The sequence below is a fragment of the Haemorhous mexicanus genome, chromosome 1 (genome assembly GCF_027477595.1).
Source record: "Haemorhous mexicanus isolate bHaeMex1 chromosome 1, bHaeMex1.pri, whole genome shotgun sequence".
NCBI classification, from domain to species: Eukaryota; Metazoa; Chordata; class Aves; order Passeriformes; family Fringillidae; genus Haemorhous; species Haemorhous mexicanus.
The window spans coordinates 18,412,569-18,432,754 of record NC_082341.1 but is presented as its reverse complement, the minus strand read 5'-3'; the positions used below and the strand labels follow the sequence as shown (position 1 = coordinate 18,432,754).

The following is a 20,186-nucleotide window of genomic DNA, read 5'->3' as shown; positions in this document are numbered from 1 at the left end:
CCCGGCGCCCCCGAGAGCAGCGGCTGCCTGCCGGTGAGAGGTGAGTGCGCACAGTGGCTGTACGCGTTCTCATGTCACGTTGTGTCGATACCGTCCCTCAGGGGCTGTGCTGTGTTTGTGTTATAGACGTGACACAGCGGCACTCCCCTCTCCGCGGAGCTGCCGGTCTGCCCGCCCCCGCGAGCATCTGTAGGTGCCGATCCCCACACCTGTGCCGGCAGCGAGCAAGTGACACACGTGTGCGGGCCGCTGCCGGCCGCCGCCAGCCGGGCACAGGCCGCCGGGCACAGGCCGCCGGGCACAGGCCGCCGGGCACAGCCGCCGCTCGTCCCATCCTGTCCGGTCCGGTTCCCGCGGGCACGGCCCGAGCACAGCGCGCGGAGCCCGCGGGGCGGGGCGGGACCGGGCGCGGCGGGCGGGCGCGACAACGTCACTACCGAGGCCCCGCCCCCGGCGGCTCCGCTTCCGCCCGGTTGCCGGGGAGACGCGTCCATAGCGCGGAAATCCCCGCGGGCGCGGAGCCCGCCCGGCGCCGCCATGAGCCAGCGGCAGGTCCTGCAAGGTAGGCTGGGCCGGGGGCCGGGGCCGGGGGAGCGGGGCTGGCGCGGCGCCCGCCCGCCCGCTGACCCGGCGCCCCGGCGCTGCCGCCCGCAGTGTTCGAGCAGTACCAGCGCGCCCGGTCGCAGTTCGCGCAGGCGGTGGCCGACCTCGCCGCCCGGCCGCAGAGCATCGACACTCTCCGAAGTGCAGGTACGCGGGAGCCGGCGGGGCCGGGCCGTGCGCGGCCGCGGGGTTTTGCGCGCCCGGGGGCGGGGGCAGCGCGGGGCCGCCGCGGCCTTTCCCCGGTTTTTGTTTTATCTCCCTCCTCCCCCGCTGGCCGCTCAGTTTCCGGAGATTTTTTTTCCAGTAGGATTTGGCCCCCACCCTGCTTGCCGAGTCCCCCTCGTTGCGGTGGGAAAGTAAATTGCGCTGGTCGGCTGCGGGCGGGTGCCCTGCGTGCCTGTGCGGGGGTGGATGTCTCTGGCTGAGATCTCCAGTTTATTTCAAGGAACATTTCTCAGTATAATCCTTTTTCAAATTTACTTCCTCCCGGTTCCGATGTAGTTTTATGTAAAGTACAGAGACTGGGATTCCCGACGAAGCCAGCACTAATTTGCCAAGGAAATTCTACTTTTAGAATAAACAAATTTTTATACCGGCTTTACAAGTTGTTCCTAAATTCTTCGATGCTTTCTGCCGGCAGACTGGCTCAGTTTAGGAGGGATTTGATTTTGTTATATTGCTGTCATGGGATGTCGTGAACCAAATTGAACATTTTTAGAAAGAGGAGCTCCGGGAGCACTTCCACCAGCTGTTGTGCTGCTGGCATCTGGCAGATCCACTCCGCTCGGCCAAAGTTCCAGGGCTCAAAAGAGGAAAAAGAAGTGCCTGGTAATTGATTACCTGAACGACAGTTTGAAAATGTGCTATAGATCCGTGGTGGGTTTGCCATGTGGTATTCATGAATTGATTATGTTTTGATGTGCCTCAATTTTGTTTTAATACTTGTTTCCCGGATCTAATAAAGCTATCATTCTTTTCTCAAATGCAATGACATCTAACAAGCAAATGAAAAAGAAAACCAATGGTGTAAATATTTACAACTTTTTGTTATTATATTTACAACCGTTTATTAGAATTGCTTTATTAAAAATCTATCACTTAAATTATTGAGGAATCATATTTTCTTAATGAAACATTTCCTTTCATTATGGGAGTGGCATGTTAATACCAGGCCTTTTGTATTACCTTGCTGTGGCTCTTGAATCTTTGTTTTGTTTTCAGTCTTTTGGTGAGTTAATGACACTGCTGTAGCTTATACAAGTGATCTCTGTTTGGCAAGGGGACATCGTGGCTCTAGGAATAATTTATGCCTTAATTGTATGAAGAGGTCCCTCTGAGTCCTTTTGCAGTCCTGGTTTTAGCAGCTCCCAGAGGGAGATCCTGTATAGGCAGGCTTCTCACAGCTCAGCATTGTAAAAATGCAGAAAGTTTCTATTTTAAGAAAGCAATCAAAGTGCCAAGTTAACTTTAATTACATTGTATTTCTTTTTAAAATAACTATTTAAATGTAATCTGGTTGGCAACTTGACCTCAGAACTTATTTCTTGCTTGTGTAGAACAAATAATTGATTCATAGGCCTGAAACTTTCTTCTGCACACAGCTGGTGTTGGTCTGAAGGTTAAATTTGCAAGGATCAGGCTCTGGGTAGTAATGTGGAAATGTGCATTTGTGTAGATTATCCTACTTGGCTGTTTCTGGTCATGAGCTGCTTTTCCACAAGTTTTAGTTTTTCAGATGCTGGACAAGAGGGAAATGTCTGCAAATATGGCTGTTATAATTTATTTAGATGACCCACAAATATTTTACCATCTTTCCCACCTGTGTCTTTAAAAATACTTTGAAGTTATAAAACTGCAATGGGAGATGTTCATTATGGCCTTTTCTGAATGTGCTAGATACAAGTTTTGAAACCTCTTTGTAAATTATATGTGAATTAAGTGTTCTTCTTTAAAAACTCCCACCAAATAAAGTTGGTCCTTTTATTAAAACAAATATTTTGGGACATCACTGTCTAGCAGATAACTGGTGTGCCTTTTATCATCTTAATCTAGTGAGTGCTGGAGCAATGGTTTAAGTAAGATGCCTGTCTATACATGTATCTCTGTATAAATCTGAATTTAAAAGGGTTTGGGACTTGTTTCTTATTCTGTTGAATAAGAATTCTAGCCATCCCTTATGGAGATTGCTGTTTTAAGAAGATGAGAAAAGTCTTTGCCACTGTTATTTTATGTTAGCTATAGGAGTCAGGGGCAGCTTGCAGGGTTCTTTTGTTGGATCTCAGAAATTGTCAGGGTTTAGTATCTTTCTGGCAAAAGCAGAAGGCAAGATTACAGTGGCTTGAATTTGAACAAAATTATATCCTTAAAGTGTACTGTCAGATACTCTTGTATTAGTGGCCTCAGTTTATATTCCTGGAATAAGAATGAAAGATGAGTTCTCAAGGAATAAAGCATCTGATCCCATTTTGGAAGTCCTTTTGATAAATAGTTAACATCTTATAAAGAAAATAAATACTTGTTTGAGACCTCATTCTTGGTGGCGGTGTGTCTGGACATCATGCTAATATCATGAAAGATAGAAGTGTTGAAAAAGTAATTCTTTACTACCCTCTAAGCCCTGCTTCTGTGGTATTAAACTGGCTACAAGCAGTGGTATTGTTGGAAATTTGGAGCCTGCAGCCTGGAGGGGAGCAAGCAGCCAGGATCAAAGGCACCAGTTCCTCGTGCTGGTGTGACTGTTGAGAAACCTTAAGGTACCATTGCTGTGGAGACTCCTATGTCTGACCTGTAAGGAAAACTGGTGGGAAGCTGAAAAGAAGGTCAGAGAGGGCCAACAGGAAGCCCACGTTTTCTTAGGGCAGCTGTCTTCTGAAGCTTCTGCAGCTCATCAAGTTCTGGAGCTGCTTTTCCCACTGTGCAGGAATCTCAAAGATGCTGTAACCAGGGAACTGGAACCTGGCCCTGGGCTGCAGCATATTCGCATGGCACTGGCCCTTTCCTGGTCAAGAATGTCCTGGGGGTTAGTGCCTGGGAGCTTGACAGCTTTCTGGTGGCAAAAAAGTGCAAGGAATGTTCAGAGAGATTGTTTGGTGGGAGCTCATTCTTGTGTGTTTTCCAACTCTCTGTTTTGCTTTGATAAAGTTGTTTCTTATGATTAAATACTGCCATGAATAATTATAGTGATGAATAATTATAATGATTTGTCATTTGAATGTTTAGTTATTTGATACTTTGGGAGAAAAAGTCTGCTCCAAAACTCCTAAACCTTTTCCATTTAGTAAATATACATGTGAAACAATGACAGACATTTTATCAAATCTTGTTTCTTGAGGGCTGCTGACTAATGGGAGAAGCTACTTTGATAGTAATGACTTTAAATATACCTTTTAAATATAAATCTGTTTATTTGGTAGCTACTGCTCATGGAGTTTGGTACTGGAACACGATATTCAGCTCCACACCTCCTCATCCTTCCAAAACTGAAAATCCAAGAAACAGGCTGTTTTCAGTTATAATGACAGATGAACTTGAGCTCTTTTTCTTGCACTGAGATTTAAGCAGCTGCCTGTCTTTTAGAAGAGCTAGGTGAAAATCTGAAGTGCTTCATGTGTGGTAGTCACTGAGGGTCTAATTCTTCAGTTTTTTTCCTTGTAAAGTGCAGCTCTCTGTAAATAAACAACCCCTTTGAAATTGCTTTTTTTTTTTTTTGGAGGCATTTACAATTCAGGATTAATACATGTATCAGAATAATTACTTCTGTGTATTTGTTTTTGACTGTTTATTTGATTATTTTTAATGTATCTTGCTTTGGAACATATGGTGATAAGAATGTTGCTTTTAATATGTGAGTTATTTAAGGCTGTCATTGTGATTAAGAAACAGTTTTGTCTTGCTACTTTGACTCTGAAGATATTACAAGATCAGCTCTTTAACCCCTTTCTCGGGGCTAATTACATTCTTAAGTGTAATGACTGCAGAAGTCATGGGGAAAGCTGAGTATGGAACGTGGAAAATCATATTTCTGTGTGCAGCAGCCTATGTGCTGGGGCCCTGCACACCTGGCTTCCCTTCACATTGCTGCTGGGGTATTTTTTTATCATCTCATGCAGATAACTTCAACTGCTGCTCCTCTGCCTTGCTGCCTTGCTGGACAGTCTGCAGGATTCCAGGAAAGTTCCAAAATATCACTGTAAATGAAGATCCTCTCCCACTGAATCTCTTCCAACTCTCCCACTCCAGCAGCTCACAGCCCTGAGCCCAGGTCTCCCTTCCATTATGCCTGGTATCAAGCTGCTTCTCAGCCTTTACTGCAGTCCTGAGCCCTCTCCTCTGCTTTTACAGCTGGGTTTTTTCTCCTGTATCTGTTCCACACAACCCATGTTGGCAAGAGGCTAAAGCCTGGAGGCAGGACTTACCTGAATCAGACTAGGGCTCCACCACCAGCCCTTTTGGCGTGGCAGACTTTCCCCTGTTTTGTGGTCTGTTTTTCTGTAGGTAAAGGGTGATGTCATCAGTGTTAGCTCTTTCCTGGCTCCAGACCTATTCCACTGGTGGCAGGTTTTAAAAGCTGTACTGCCAAATCTCTGGATTGGTTTTAGGAGCCTTTATTTCTAAGAAAACACCATTCAAATTGATTTCCCTCTTCCAATTACATGGAATATTTTTACCCATGATTTTCTCAATTTTTCGTTCTGATGTGTGTATTTTAAATGTACCATTTTCCAATGGGACAGTTGGACACTTGGCCCTGAGTAATCAGAACCAGATCCTAGGATGGGATTTTAGGATATTGTTCCATATTTTATATTATATGAAAGAATGTGATTTGATAGCACTGTGCTTAATAGAAAGCCTGGGAGCACTTGGATCTTGCAAGTGGATATGCATGGACATACTCCAGTGCCCCCAGGTAGCCAGTTTCAACGCTGGAGTTTATGTACCCTCTTTTATAAAGGATGCAGACAGCTTTGGTTTTGGTTTTGTTTGTTTGGGTTTTTTTTGTTTTGTGTTTTCTAAAAAGTATTTTTATCGGGAGTTAAAAGCTTTACTGAGCTTTAGCAGCAGGAGAAGTGGGAGAGGATTAATGCAATGTGGCATAAAAGACAAAAGGTTGTCTTTGCAGTTGTAGTAGACCAGGTGTGGAGAGTGGCTTTCCCAAAGGCTTTATGACATTGTGGTGCCTGATGAAGGGAAGGAGGAGGCTGTTTTAAGGAAAGTACAAGAGAGGTGACATAGAAGGAGAAAATAAATGCAGCTGAAGCTGGAGGATTCACTTTTTCTGTAACTCAGTCAAGTGAAAGTTCAACTGTTCCTCCTCTTCTCAGTCTCCTGGCCTGTCTGGAGATTTGCAAGTAAAATGTCAAAATCAGATTTTTTTAGAAACTTCAGTCTCATCTTAACGAGTGGACATTAAAAAGAAGCAGCTCCTTGTGACCACCTTGGCTTTGGTGTGTCTGGGCACAATTGCAGGTGGCCACTAACAGCCTATAAGTGGTATTTTCAGAAATTTGTCCTCTTGTAACAGGATTAGTTCTGCTTCATTAATGCAGAAACAGGGTCTGGCATCTAAGGAGGAGAAACTTACTGTTCCTCAACCCTTCAGGAATCTTCAGTGATACTGTCAAACTGAATCTGCATTGTGTCCCACACCATCTGGTAGTTGCTGTATGAATTACTTGATCAGCCAGAGTCTCTGTTACCCAACTGTATTTATGTTCCCTTTGATCTCTGGAGGTTGGTAGCTGTGCTGTGCATGGAGCTGTGGCAGTGAGGAGTCCTTCCTTGTGGCGAGTCACACTTGAGCAGTATGTACTCGAGACCTGCATACTCTGCTGTCTCTGCAAGAGGCTGTGTCAAGATGAGTGAGTGTGAAAATTCTCACTGCTCTTCTGGGAAATTTGTTTTAAGCAGGGGATTTAAAACTCACTGCTTTGCAGTTCCTAGAAAAAGGCCATCGAAGATAGGGTGTTGGGGTGAGGCAGAAATAAATTTCTATTTTATTTCCTTGTTAAGTCAGCTGAATTTGACATAAAGAGCTCTGAAAAATCAAGCTGATATGATGAATGTTTGAGTGCTAATGTTAGCTCTGTGGATGCTCTAAATGTAACAGGTAGTTCACAAAAATGACAAGACATTATCTTGGTCCAAAGCATAAATTAGAAGAACAGCATCTGCAAGACAAGAGTGTGTCCAGGGACACCTGTAGTGTAGAATGACTTTTTTCCCACATTTTAAAACAGAAATTATTTTTCCTTTAAGGAAGGAGGATAAGATAGGAGTAGTCATCTTCAGATGCAGAAATGGAAAGAATTTCCAGTGTAGTGATTCTGTTTTGTGACTAGTCAAGTTTGACAGGGATTTGATGGGCATGGAAGGAGGGTAGAAGTATTTTGCATGAATTCCAAGTTGTTTTCCCCAAAAAATCAAAATGGCCAAGCAAAGATTGCTATCTCCAGAATAGTGACTGTTTCCTGCAGAAACTTGGAATGAAAAAAAATTGGAACCTGCTGCTACCCTGAGTGATTTTTTTGTTCGTTTTCCAGATAGGCAGCAGCCAGCGCTTGCTAGCTAAAAGAAAGTGCATCAGGCCTGTGTGTAACAGCTCCACTTGAGAAGTGTGTGCTAAGGGTGATTCAGCTTCTAAAGTGTGTCATTCTTTGAAACAAATTTGAGTGGGAAACTGAGGATAGAAAGGGGAATCGTTCCTTGCCCAATGTCAGTCAAGGTTCTGTGATGCAAGAGAGAATATTTGGCAGTAATTCTCTGTTACTCAGTTTCTGAGTGCTAGTGGGAACTCTTCCAAAATAAATCTAGTCCAATAGTCTAAATGCCTTATTTTGTAGTTTACTTTCTGTGTGGTTGCTTTTGAATTAGAGTTAATGAATTTCCTACTGCTGTCACAACAGACTTATTTAGAAGAAGACCAAAGAGTTCTAAAGTTTTCAGCAACAAGACACTGCTACTCCATGATCTGTATGGCCCTGTTCACTTGAGAGAATGGTCAAGATAAAAGGAAGTAGTTGGAAGGTTCTCGCCTATTTTCCTGCTCTAAGTAACATTAAATACATTTGAATTTAATTAAAAATGCTGATAGGGATCCTGGCTTGGACCTCTTTGGAGGAGTAGACTTTGCTGTAAAGAGGAGAGATGAAAGGGAGAGATCAAATAGAGGAGGTCACCAAATCCAGCTGTCTCTGGAACAAAGAGCTGGGCTGGGCCCAGTGCAGGAAAGCCTCATCCTGTGCCAGGCACATCTGTCCTTCACAGCACTGTGTTCAAAAGCCACAGAAGGAAAGGTTGGATATCTTGGCTTCCTATAGGTGTTTTAGTGGAGACTGTAGGATCTCTATCTAGCTGTTTTCACACTTTCAGAATTATTTTTTTAAGTGCTGTTAAGAAAGACATACTAGGTTTACTGAAGATACAGAAATGATGACAGTGGTGAAAGCTCCTCAAGCAGTTGGTCTTGCAGAGTAATTGGAGGTGATGGAAAGCATCTTGACACAGAGAAAGAAAGTGGTTTTAAGAGAAGGTGGAAAGTAGAGGTAAAAGCTTTTAATTATGTCCAATGCATAGGCATGGTCTAGGCCTGTATATACTTCTCTCAATTCTCAGTTTATTTGATGTGAATATAAGGCTTGTACAGCACCAGGAATTGTTTTTAATTTGTCTTGTTTCTCCAAAACTTGTTCCATTGTAATTATTTGTCCACTGTCTCTTCTTACATTCAAACATGACTTTAGGAAAATACAGTCTCCTTGAGGAGCAGCACAGTTGCTATTATTTCTAAACTTGTTTTTTTTTTTTTTTAATCTAAGTGTGTTGTAACATTTTGTGTCCTTTCTTCAAATAGTAATTTCATTTTTCATCTCTTTCCTTATTATAAGTTGTACCAGTTAAAGTAATTTGAAGTAGAACATTTTGTGCTGATGCTTAAATGTCATCACCAAACTTTACATGGTTTACACTGTCATGGAATGAAAGGCATTGGTCATGGGGAGGCATGCTGCTTGGAAGCATTTTCAGATTGAAGGCTTTTTAGGCTGTTCCAAAAGTGAAAGCTGTATAAGCTAATCTTGAAAATACAAAAGATATAAATCTTACATTTGGAACAACTCAAATCATGTATATTTGCAAACCTTGTTAAATGTGGTTTTACATTTTGCCATGCCTTGTTATGTCATAAAGGTCAGAAATGTGTCACATGGCCTGGACCTAGATCCTGGGTTAAGTGATTCTAGTCTCTTTAAATTTCACTGGATTTGAGAGAATTAGAATTGAATTGTCTGGCACATTCTGGTTTACTGTCCCAGCCATCAGGCTCTTGGCTTTTTTAGGGTCAGGACACTGCAGGCTGAAGTGTTCCTTTTCCTCTCCCCCAACCGCTTCTGAGAGGCTCTTTTATATTAGCAAAATAATTTCCCCCCCTTTCTTTTTTTTCCTATTTATTAAATAATCTTGTTTTCTTATTATCTCAAGTCAAGAGCTCAAATGTAATATCTGTACCGTAAATGCAAGTGAACTACTTGTAAGTGTTCCTGCTTCACCGAAATACCTTCAGTGTAGATCATAAGAACAGTGTGAGGTCCCCTTAGGAATTTCAGCAGCAGTTTGACCATGCAACTGATGTTAGAGGGAAGGACAAAAACCACCCTCCCACAGAGGGTGTAGATGACTGGCTAGAAGATAACAGATGATACATGGCATTGGCCCCAACTTGTATGTTTGCTTTTACTTCTAATTTGTCATATAAAGTATTTAGTGGTTTTTGATATGAAGCACAGCTTGTTAATGACACTATATCTGCTATGTAGAGTTCATGAGAAGATGTCAGTGATGACCACATTCTGAAGTAGTGATTTCTGCAAGTGCTAAATGAATTCACATTGATCTTACAATACTGGAGGATCTATCTTTTGTCATTTGATACCCAGGAGACCTCTTTCAGTTCCCAGTGGCTTTAAGAGAAGGGTGAGCAAACCCCAGCTACACTACAGACCTGTTTCCATAGGTTCAGTTTACTTGTTTTTGTTATGTGTCACCCTGAAACCTGTGTTATTTTGTCTTGTGAACATGCTGGGAGGCTGTACCTCTCATGGTAGCAAAGCTTTTGTCTAGAGTATTTACCTTCCTAAAAAATTTTTAGTGGATAGCATGGCCTTCATGGTTAGTTTTTTGTGTCCTTCTTCTAGCTCCTTCAGAGCCATGTATAGATGATTCAGCTATTTTCTTCTTGCTGGGAGCAATTCGGTTTTGTTGTAAAATAAATGTGAGACTTTCACTGCTTCTCTACTTACTTTTTAGGGAAAGAAGTGTGCTACAGGTGTAACTTGTTATAGCCTGCATCCCTTTGGACTATTCCTTGCTCTGTGGTCCTCAGCTTTTCCTTGTCATGCAGTACCTGGTGAACACTTGGGTGTTTGTTGCTTGCCATTAGGCAGTCATCCCCCTGTTTTGGCACTGTCACACCAAAAGGCCTTTGTTCAGTGCTAATAACCATAGGAGCCCTGGAGAAAGCAAGTCTTGCTTTCTTTCACTGTTGCTCAACTAGATCTTTATATTTGTAAAAAAAATTAGTGGAAAGGACTGAGAGAGCTGATATGAAGAGACCTGTAGCTCTGAGTGTTTGTTGCTGTGTTGTAACACATCTCCATTTTCAGAGACCTCTGCTTTCTGGCTAAGGTCTAAAGCTCCAAAATGTTAATTCATGGAGCTGGCTGCTACAGGGACAGCACATTCTAGGGATCACAATACAAGTAATGTTCCCTTCCCAGACCTTACGAGTCACATTCTTTACATAACCATTTGGATCTCATTTCTATCCCTACTGAAGAGTCCTTGTTTAACAGGAAGAGCTTCCACATACAGATTGGTCATTGATCATCCTTGTTCCCTTTCACAGAACTTTTTTCAGTTCTTCTTTAGTGGAGGGTATTAAATGTAGGATAGTGATGACCCCTGCTTTAGCCTCTACCCCTTTCCCAATAATCCTGAGCACTCTTGTATACTTCTGCAGGTAAAGTTTCTCCTCTACTACTGAGCAAGAGCTGGGATCTCTGTGGAACTGTCTGTTCTAACATTGAGATTTTTCTCCTGGTTGGTAGTAATCTGTTTGGAATCCATCACTGCATATGTGAGGTCGGAGTTGGGTTCCCTGCATGAGCTCCATTTCATTTTCCATTTTGTTATCCAGTCATTCAGTCTGTAACTTTTTATAGTTTCCCTTGCTGCTACTTTAATATTTTTTATGCTTAGCTGATATACTGTGAACTCATCAGTGAAAACACATCATAAATAATAACATGATAAAATCTACAACTCTTCTATCTGGAGTGTAATGTATTATGGATATTGGTCTTCAAGTCAGTCATTGCTTACAACAGATGAAATGTAATTTGGTGTAATTCAATGTAGAGGTTCTACTGGCATGATGAATGAGGGACATGCCAGTGTCTTCTCACCAGGATCTCCAGATGGAGTTTCCCGTGCACATGGTAACAGATGCTTTTAATGTATGTTTGAATATAACTTCATTTCTTGTGTAAACTTTAAGATGTATTTTATAGATATTTGAATACAAATTATTTCTACATGTGCCCTTTTTTTTGATTTCAGAATTGTTTTGTACCTATGAAAAGTGGACAGAAACATTGCTATACATCAGCAGTGCTATCCAAGCGCCAACTTCATTTCAGCAGAACACCTGGATTTCCTACATGCTCTTATTACCTGGAAGAGTAATTTAGTAGGTTTTTATGAGTAAAGGGAAATGTTTAGAAAGACTTATGCTTACCAAATTGGCTTTTGTCTTCCTACTGCAACTCAGATGTGGTGTGTTTGCTGAGACCTCTTTTGCTGGATGTCGTCCCGAGTATTCGACAGATCGCTGCCTTGGCTCTTGGGAGACTTGCTGATTATGATGTGGAGCTGGCAGAGGCGGTCGTGAAGGCAGGAATTGTTCCACAGCTCATAGGTTCACTGCCTGAGGAGAATGTAAGGCATGATTGTTCTCTTAAGTAATATTTTTTTAAAATTATTATACAGGGAAAGGGAAATCTTTCTGTGTCAGCATCTGGTGTTATCCTAATAGGACATTAAATGTACTGAAGTCAGAGCAGCATGCATGTTTGAACCCCTGAGAGATCTCTGTGTACTGTATGCTGAGGTCTGACTTCAAATAAGCTTGACTTTAAAATATTGTATTGCCGTTTAATGCACTATAGGAAACACATTCATTGCACTGTAACGTTTTTAAAATGTTGAGTGATGCTTTGTAAAAGTCCCTCTTCAAAAAGGAGACAATTGGGAAGCTGTGGTGATAATTGACTAGGTTTTGTCCGTAATACCAGACACGTATAAAATACATCTAAAACCCCTGAACTTCTGTAATGAAATACTTTGTATCTCCAAACACAGGCCTTTGGAAATCTGTAGTGTGAGAAACAACAAACCTCTGACACAGGAAAATATACAGAAAGGTTTTCATCTTCATATTTGTCAAAACCAAACAAAGTACAGTCACAATTGCAATTCAAATAAATCTGTTGGTCTCTTCCACTCCCTTCCTCACATTTTTCTTCAAGCTCTGTGTCTCTTTCAGCTTTGATTTTTTCAATGATGGTAACCTAGATTAACAGAAATACTTTCAAGTAAGGTTCCTAGCAGCTGGAAACTGACAGTTGAAGGGTTAAGTGCCCTTATATCACAACCACACTTATGTTGCAGCTTTGATTTATGAAAAGTAGGTTTTCAATGGAAGTATAATTTGGAAAACCATCTACTTTCATTTTCAATCTTTTGAGGAAAACAAAGATGTAAATGTACGCATTGCATACATTTTGTGCATATAGAATCATTGCCTATACAATTAAAATTGAAAAAGACAACACTAAAAAAAACTTTGATGGCGAGATACTGGTATAGTATGAAAAGAAAGTAAAGATTTTAATTAGACAAGGTTATAAGCATTTTGGTTATTTTATTTCTATTTTTAAGGGAATATGTGGAACAAAACTCTCCCCACTGCTGGTTAGGAAACTGCCCCCTGCTACAACTTGAAACCCTCACTAAATTAGCTCAAGTACCCTGAGATAGAGTAGTTAGGGGAAGCAACAGCAACACTTGTGTGAGGTCATGGAAAGCCTGCTGTGCCTTGGTGACTGAGGGCAAGAGGAGGAAACTCATCCAGTTCATGCAGAGTTTAGCAAGCAGACAGTTTGTCATTTCCCATAGACGAAGAAACCTTTTCCATTCCACTCACTTTTAGTGTATCAACATCTGTATTTAAGGATGAGATTCTTTGAGCACACAATGAATACTGTTTCTACTGATTTATGGGGAACAGTCACAGGGTAACATCCCAGATCAATGTTTTATCAATTAAACTGAGCAAAATTCAGTTTTACAGCATATTCTGGCTATGCCTGTGAATACGGTTTGTTTCTAAAGAATGTGTTTTGAATAATGAAAACAAAGAAGTGTTTTTCTTTGCCAGGAGCATAATTACTTAACAGAAACAACATACCCATATTTGTACAGACTTATGTAAACAAATATGGCTCCACTGAGTTCAGCGAAACTTGCAGTAACTTACATTATCTGGGGATTGGACCATTTGTCTTTACTGTTTCCCTAACTTCTGTTCCTCCTAAATGAGGTTTAATGCTTTGTCTGTTAATTTATGTTTAATGTACCTGCTTGTAGACCTTAACTTAGAAAACTGGATTTTTGGCATCAAGGAATTATATCAGTACTGGTAAACTAAGGAAGGTAAGGGCATGTGTTGGAGCACTGAAAGATGACTGTGCTTGTTAATCAGTAGCTCATTAATCATGCTCTCTGATGTGGTTTTGGCCAACGCCAGCCATCAAACTACTCAACAATGCTCGGACATGGTTTAAGGGATAGCACAAGGCAGGAACAGTTTCCAGTAGCATAGATGAGGCCAATGTGCTTTGAGGAAAGAGTTTAGGTGCACGGATGTGTTATGCTGTGTCACCTTCTTTTAGGGCCAGGGTGTGTTTTATTTCCGGGGGGGCCATTGCAGATACTGTTCTGTTGCCATATCTTAGTGCTTTAGATCAGGCTTTTGAAGGTGTTTGGGTACCCCACAGGATGCACAAAAGCACTCACGTGGTTCTTTGTTTTTCTGGACTTGATCCAGAAGGGATGTGGGCTTCACATTGTTTAAATTTTGGGTGCCTTGACAGGAGGACTATCTCTGCCAAGTGCCCAGACTGCCTGTGCAGAGCAGGGGAGAATCAAGCATGTTGGGATGAGCTCAAAGGCAGTTGGCATAAGGAGAGAGAGCCCTCTAGAGCTTGTCCATAGGGATCATCTGTCAATGCCCAGGCTGGAGGGCATACTCCAGGCACACAGATGTAGCAGCAGGTTACTTGTGTCCCCGTGAATCTTGCCCTTCGTGAGGGAGGGGAACGACCTGTCTTTCTGACAACATGGTTTTCTCTGGCCAGAGTGCTTTAACTGGGCTCTGGATTTTGAAAATGTAAGGCAGTAGAAGAAACTTCAGCTTCCATATCCTAATGGTGGCTATAAAATTGCAGGAGGAGACTGAGATGTGACTTTTGGAGGGAAGACTTAACTGTGCTTTTGGAAGAAGTCACTGCTGCAGTTTACATGGGAACCCCATGCTGTGTGCAGTGTCATGCATTATATATACATACTGAAACCATTATTTGGTCCAGCACTGAGGGAGATGGGCAGAATTGAGACAAGAGCTTAGACTTCTTGTGGCTTATGAAAAAACGGCCAGGTACTTACTCCTGTTCAAAGTGAGCTTTTTCTGGACACAGGCAGGAGTAAAATTGCAGTTTGCTTGATCAAAATTGGGGGTTATTCAGTATTGGGTATTGGTGGGATGGGTTTTCAGTCTCCTAACTGTGGGGTTTAGGCAGTATTTAGGAATTTCAGGATTTGGATCTTAAACTCTTTTTTTGGATCTAATTCTCTCTGTTTCACTTTCCTGTTTGCAAATGTAACTAGTGTTTTCTCATAGTGAGGGTATCTATTTTAAAAAGTAGAAAACCTTGTGTTACAGATGGGTAGAATTATTTTAGGAGCTTGCCCTGCATAACCTGTGTAATCTGGTTAAATATGTTAAGAGTTATTGTTTTTGTAGCTCTTGTTCTTCACCACTCAGTTAAACAAACAGACTTACCTAGACTACTGTGTTTTTCCCATATCCTCTTAGCTCTTTCATTTTTTTCTGTTTGTTTATGCACTTGCTGCAGATTTTATATCATGAGCTGTCCCAAAGAACTGTAGGTTCATTGTTTGTGTGATGTCCAGTGGTCCTGATTTGGATCTATATGAGATATTGCTGCTACTAAAAAAGTCTAATTTAGGCATGTCTGTACTATATTATGCTTCAAACTTCTTAATGTTAGTGAAGGTTTGTTTGTTTCTGATTTGTCTAGCGTTACTACAAGAAAGCAGCTGCATTTGTGCTAAGAGCAATTGCTAAACATTCTCCACAGCTAGCTAATGCAATAGTTCAGTGTGGAGCACTGAATATGCTGGTGATTTGCTTGGAAGATTTTGACCCTGGTGTCAAAGAAGGTGCATCTTGGGCGCTTGGATACATTGCCCGACACAATCCAGGTAACAAATTTCATGTGTGTTATCATTTAGCTTAATGTCATGTGATAACAATAATAAATTGTGTTATTTTGGTAAATATAAAAATATGCTTTTTCTTCTCTACAGTTGCTAAATTTTAAATTTGGGATGAAACCCTAGTGTAGCTGTACCATTCCAACAGTGCTGTACCTTTTTGTGGGAAACTGGCATACCTGACACCAGCAGTGCCCAGTTATGAGAGGTGCTTTAAGAGAAGATGTTTGGGGCCTGTAGTCAGAAAAGGACACTCTGCTTTATTCCTCTTCATGAACAGATTTCTGAATCTTTATATATTGTGTAGGTGTTACTGCAGAACCAGGTTTCTTTTGCTGGACATTACTTCTTCTTTGAGATACACAGTTGAATGGAGAAGCCTAGGGAGAAGCAAGTTTCATTCATTCATTACAGCAGTGTTTGCAGGATAAATAGGCCAAATTTATTGCACTATGTTATCATTAGCCAGTGGACCACACTAGTCTCTGGGAGTCAGGAACAAATCCTAGGGATCCAATATTGAGCAGTTTGCTGCTGTCTCACAGGCAGTTGTATAACTCACTGGTGGTGTCATGTTCCTATTTAAACACTGATCCACGTGGTTGATAGTTCTTCTACCAGCTATTTATATAGTTCAAGTAAAAGTTTAGACTGTGAATGAAAGAACTGAGGGAAGAAACTGCCAGCTGGAAGGGGTGGGAGAAATGGTTAGTGGTCGTATTGTTCAAAGTTAAACTAATTATAGGATCATAACATTAACTCATGGTTTTATATTTGGTTTTGGCTCCAAAACATACATAGACTGATTTTGAAAGTGTTTTTCTTTGTTTTTTAATCAATACAGAATGTTGGACTGCAGAAGGCCTGGGGGATTCCCCTTCCCACTTAGCGGGTTAGCTTACTGGGACAGTCTCCAAAGTTGTTAGCACCTTTCTAACAGACTGCATTTTCTGGGGAACAAATTAATTCTTGGGACACCTCTCTGGTAATGATCTTTTATCATTTGGTCATCAGGATTGAATTCCCCCTTTGATGGAAAATAATTGTTCCTTCCATCTGAAAGATATTTATTTAAATATCAAAAGTGTTCATTTGTGTAAATGTGTGTAGTATGAGTGTGTCTGCACTACTGTTAGCATAAACATTTCTGCAGTTTTGTTATGTCACTAAATCAATATTGACTCACTTCAATTGCCCTTCATGCTATTCACTGCATGAATGCTGATGGAGCTTTAGGGTGATCCAGTTCACTCTGTGACAGCATAGTCTGCAAAGATGTAGGTGATGGGGGGTACTGAAGACAAAAAAAATTCCTAGTACAAATTTTTATTCCACGGTTATGAATAATTTATTTGCTGATGGTGAATGAGTGCATACCTTATGTCAATTTGCAATGACAGTAAGAACAGAAATTAGGTTGAAATGGTGAGTGCTACCAAGCTGCAAGCATTAGGACATAGACAGATCACGAGATGTAATCAGTAAAAGAGCCCCGAATGCCAACAGAAGCCCACCAAAACACCCCTGAAAAAATTGCCCAGCTACAGCCAATTTAGGGGATTTGCCTGCCTCTATAACAGTCACAGGATGTCTCTAAAATGATTATGGAAAGTAGAGGAGTTATACTGAGAAAAGATCACTCTGTGCATCATATGTTTCTTACACTGCTATGAGCATGCCTTGGCAACATGATATTGCTGGAGATGGGACCCAGAGAAATGGGATACAGAGACTTTCTCTTTATCAAAAGCTGGTGTTTACTGTTCAAGAAACTCTGGATTAGACTGACAGGCTCCTGGTGACAAAATTTGGTGGTTATGATTTTCTGTCATTGACTGTCTGTGGACACATAATGCAGTTTTAACTTCAAAAATAGACCAGGGTGTGAAATGGTTCCCCCCCACTCACAGAAGGTTTTTCAGTTTCAAAAATTTTTGTAGTTTTGAACTGGGACAATATTGAGACAAGACTTTTTCTCTCTCCTGAAAAGATTGGGGGTTAGGGAGATCTGTTTGCCCCAGTAAAAAAAGTTCAATAATTAGGGCATCTCTCTGGGATTAAAGTCCTGATCTGTTTTAGGCAGGATGTGAACCTCTGTCTTTGTGAGTGCAGTCAAAGCCTCCTGGCATTCAGTGATAACTGTTTGCAATGGTGAGGGTCTCTCTGCTTTTGATCAGAAATTGCATCCATGACCCAGTAAAGCTACTAAGAACTGCAGTGTATGTTCCCATGAAAAGACTTCCATTTTCAGAAATTGAGGCTTCCCCCCCAACAATGAAAACACTTTTTGCTTAGCAAGTTCTATACTGACTTCATACAAAAATCTCTTAAAATGCAGTTCTTCTGGGAACAGATGTTTCCAGAAGGCATGTGAGATTTTAGTAAAGACAAATGTCTCATGAGGTTTCAAGATGTTAGAAATCTTGCCAGGTCAGATTCCAAAATTTAGAAACTGCTCGTGCAGTTCTGCTCTTTCTTTACCTTTGAGCTGAATTTCAGATACTGATTTTACTCCAAAGTGTACAAATCAATGTGCTGTGATTTTGCCATTCATTATTTTTACTGTTTGGGTTTAAAAAGAAGTGTAAAGTGTTTCAAATACCATAGATACCATCAGGTCCATGAAAAATATTTCATAACAATTTACTTACACCATATTCAGTTAAAATGCAAAATTTTTTTCTTTGAAGTTTGCAAATAATTTGGCTTTCCATTTTCTTTGTCTGCATTAAAGGTGTAATTTATTCATTGTCTCATGCTTCAGTATATTGTAAATTGTGGTAGGGAAACAAAAATAAACAACACTGTGGATACTGAAGCTTATTGCTTAGAGCAGAATTTTGCTCATTTTCTGTCATACAGTAGACCATAGCTCAGCTCAGAAGGGACCTTGGCAGCTCTCTAGTCCAGTTTCCTGCTCAAAGCAGCATCAGCTACAGGAGGCAGTTCCTCAGCTCTTCAGTGATTTGAGTCTAACTTCCAACCTCCTGGTGAAAGGTTTCCCACTGGTTCCAGTGGAGTCTTTAGCACTGTGGTTGTAGAGACCTGCATAAACCTCTGATTTTGAAGTGCAGCCTTTGGGCTGCTTGTGGGAATTAGAGTTTTTCTGCGTGGCCATAACATGATGACACAATCCTCAGAAAAATACAATATTGGTGGTTGTTTTGGTCAAAACCTGTTTTTTCCTGTGGATGCACCTGCTGCCACAGCAAGGTCTGTTTGAGAGCCCTGGCCTGAACTGAAACTTGCATTTCCTTCCAACCAGGGGTGTTGCTGCTGCTCTGCTATGGGGATATAATATTGTTTATTGTCAATACAATATTGAGCTGATTTTCTTTCTCTGGGGAAAACCTGGACATTCACTTTCTCACCTCCATCTTTTTTATCCTCATCTGGTTTTTATAATCCATGATATTATTGCCAATGTGAAAATAGTAGTAGAGGTTTTCTTTTAGCACCTCAAACTAGTTTAGAATAATCCCATAAGACTTCCCATTGTTTTCAGTGGGTATGTAGGTAGGATCTTGGCTCCACTTTGTTGGCTTTCCCCTCTTCCTGATCACATAAACTCATTACAAGTCTTCAACCTACTTTGCATTAGTTTCTTCATCCCTGATGAGTAGTTTTGTATTGAGACAAACCAGCGCAACTCTACTACAACTTCTAGTTGTACTAGAACTGGTGGCATCTCAGATTCCAAAATCTGTCTTTCTTCTACATCCACTTGTCTGCAGTATCTCCACTTGCTAAAATCTTCCTTATGTAGATCTGGATGAAAGTGATTAATTTTTGGTCCATTTTGAGCCATAGTTCTCTTGTGTCTGAACAAACAGACTTCAATTTCCTACTTTCACGCACATAGGAAGAAGTTCAACTTTATCATCACATAGGTGGACAAGTTTTTTGAGTTGTACTCCAATGTGAGTTCCACGCCTGTGGTTTTCATAACCTTCTGTGGAATTAAATCAGGTTCATACATTAGCTTTTCTATGCTGTCTATCCCCTCTGCAGCTATGGGTCTTGTCTTTGCCCTTATAATACAGCCTTGGCGTAGTATTTGGAAGAGTATTTTTGTAATTTGTTTTAGTTATTTTAATTTTTTCTGAGTGAACATTTGGTTTAAAAAATTTCTTATTGCCAAGTTTGTTTTCCCCTCTAAATCCTTCTCAGTCTAAATTTTTTCCCACCTCTGTGTTTCTAAATGGATAGCAAAGTTTCATGAATCCTTTGGTGTATAATCTGGATTAAAGATGTTCTACAAGTAGGAAGATTAATTGAGCCTTTTCTTGAGGGGAAAAAAAAAAAAGAATTACAATTTATAATAGAATCATTAATACTTAGAATTGTAATTTTGAGCTGAATTTGCAGGGAAACAAGATGGGAAGTACTGTATTTCCTTTCTTCCCTACCTCAGCTTTTCTGTTTTTCTGACAGTCCATTTACGACTTGTCTGTCTTGACACATGGTCCAGCCCTCCATGTGGTAAGTTATTAGCCATGAACCTTATAAACACCACTGGAAGAAAAACCATTTAATTACCCATGACCAACAGTAACCATCAGTATTTAAATGATATCAGACTTCTAGCAGCAAGAGCTGATCTAAATTGAATCAGATTTAGTTTGCTCTTTTGAAATAACTTCTATGGTTACTCTTGCACGCCTGAGTGTAGCTGTGACCTGAAAGTATTGCTCTTTCTCTCACTGCTTGGACTTCATGATTTTAGCTCCTAAGACATCAAAGAAGCCCATTCTTCTACCACCATGGCCCTCTTGACATCAGATTCTTGATTTTAGCATTTCCCAGCAGACTGTGGGCAGTGGAGCTCTGGTTGGTCTGAAGTTCTGAGGCACAATTGGAGGGATTAATCTGGGCTGTGGGTCAGCAGATCACCATGAATTCCACTTGGTCAGTGTACAGCAGCAAAACACAATCTGAGGAAACTGGGCATG

The 20,186-nt window shown here is 41.0% G+C and overlaps 1 protein-coding gene across 1 annotated transcript in view; it reads left to right on the top strand.

The window, feature by feature from the left end:
- The first annotated feature begins 443 nt into the window (after positions 1-443).
- Positions 444-20,186, top strand: part of SPAG6 (sperm associated antigen 6) — a 36,839-nt gene continuing 17,096 nt past the window's right edge. The window contains exons 1-4 of the mRNA XM_059841874.1: positions 444-562; positions 655-750; positions 11,429-11,595; positions 15,039-15,222. Of these exons, the coding sequence (XP_059697857.1) occupies positions 538-562; positions 655-750; positions 11,429-11,595; positions 15,039-15,222 (472 nt within the window). The 5' untranslated portion in view covers positions 444-537. The remainder of the gene's footprint in view (positions 563-654; positions 751-11,428; positions 11,596-15,038; positions 15,223-20,186) is intronic.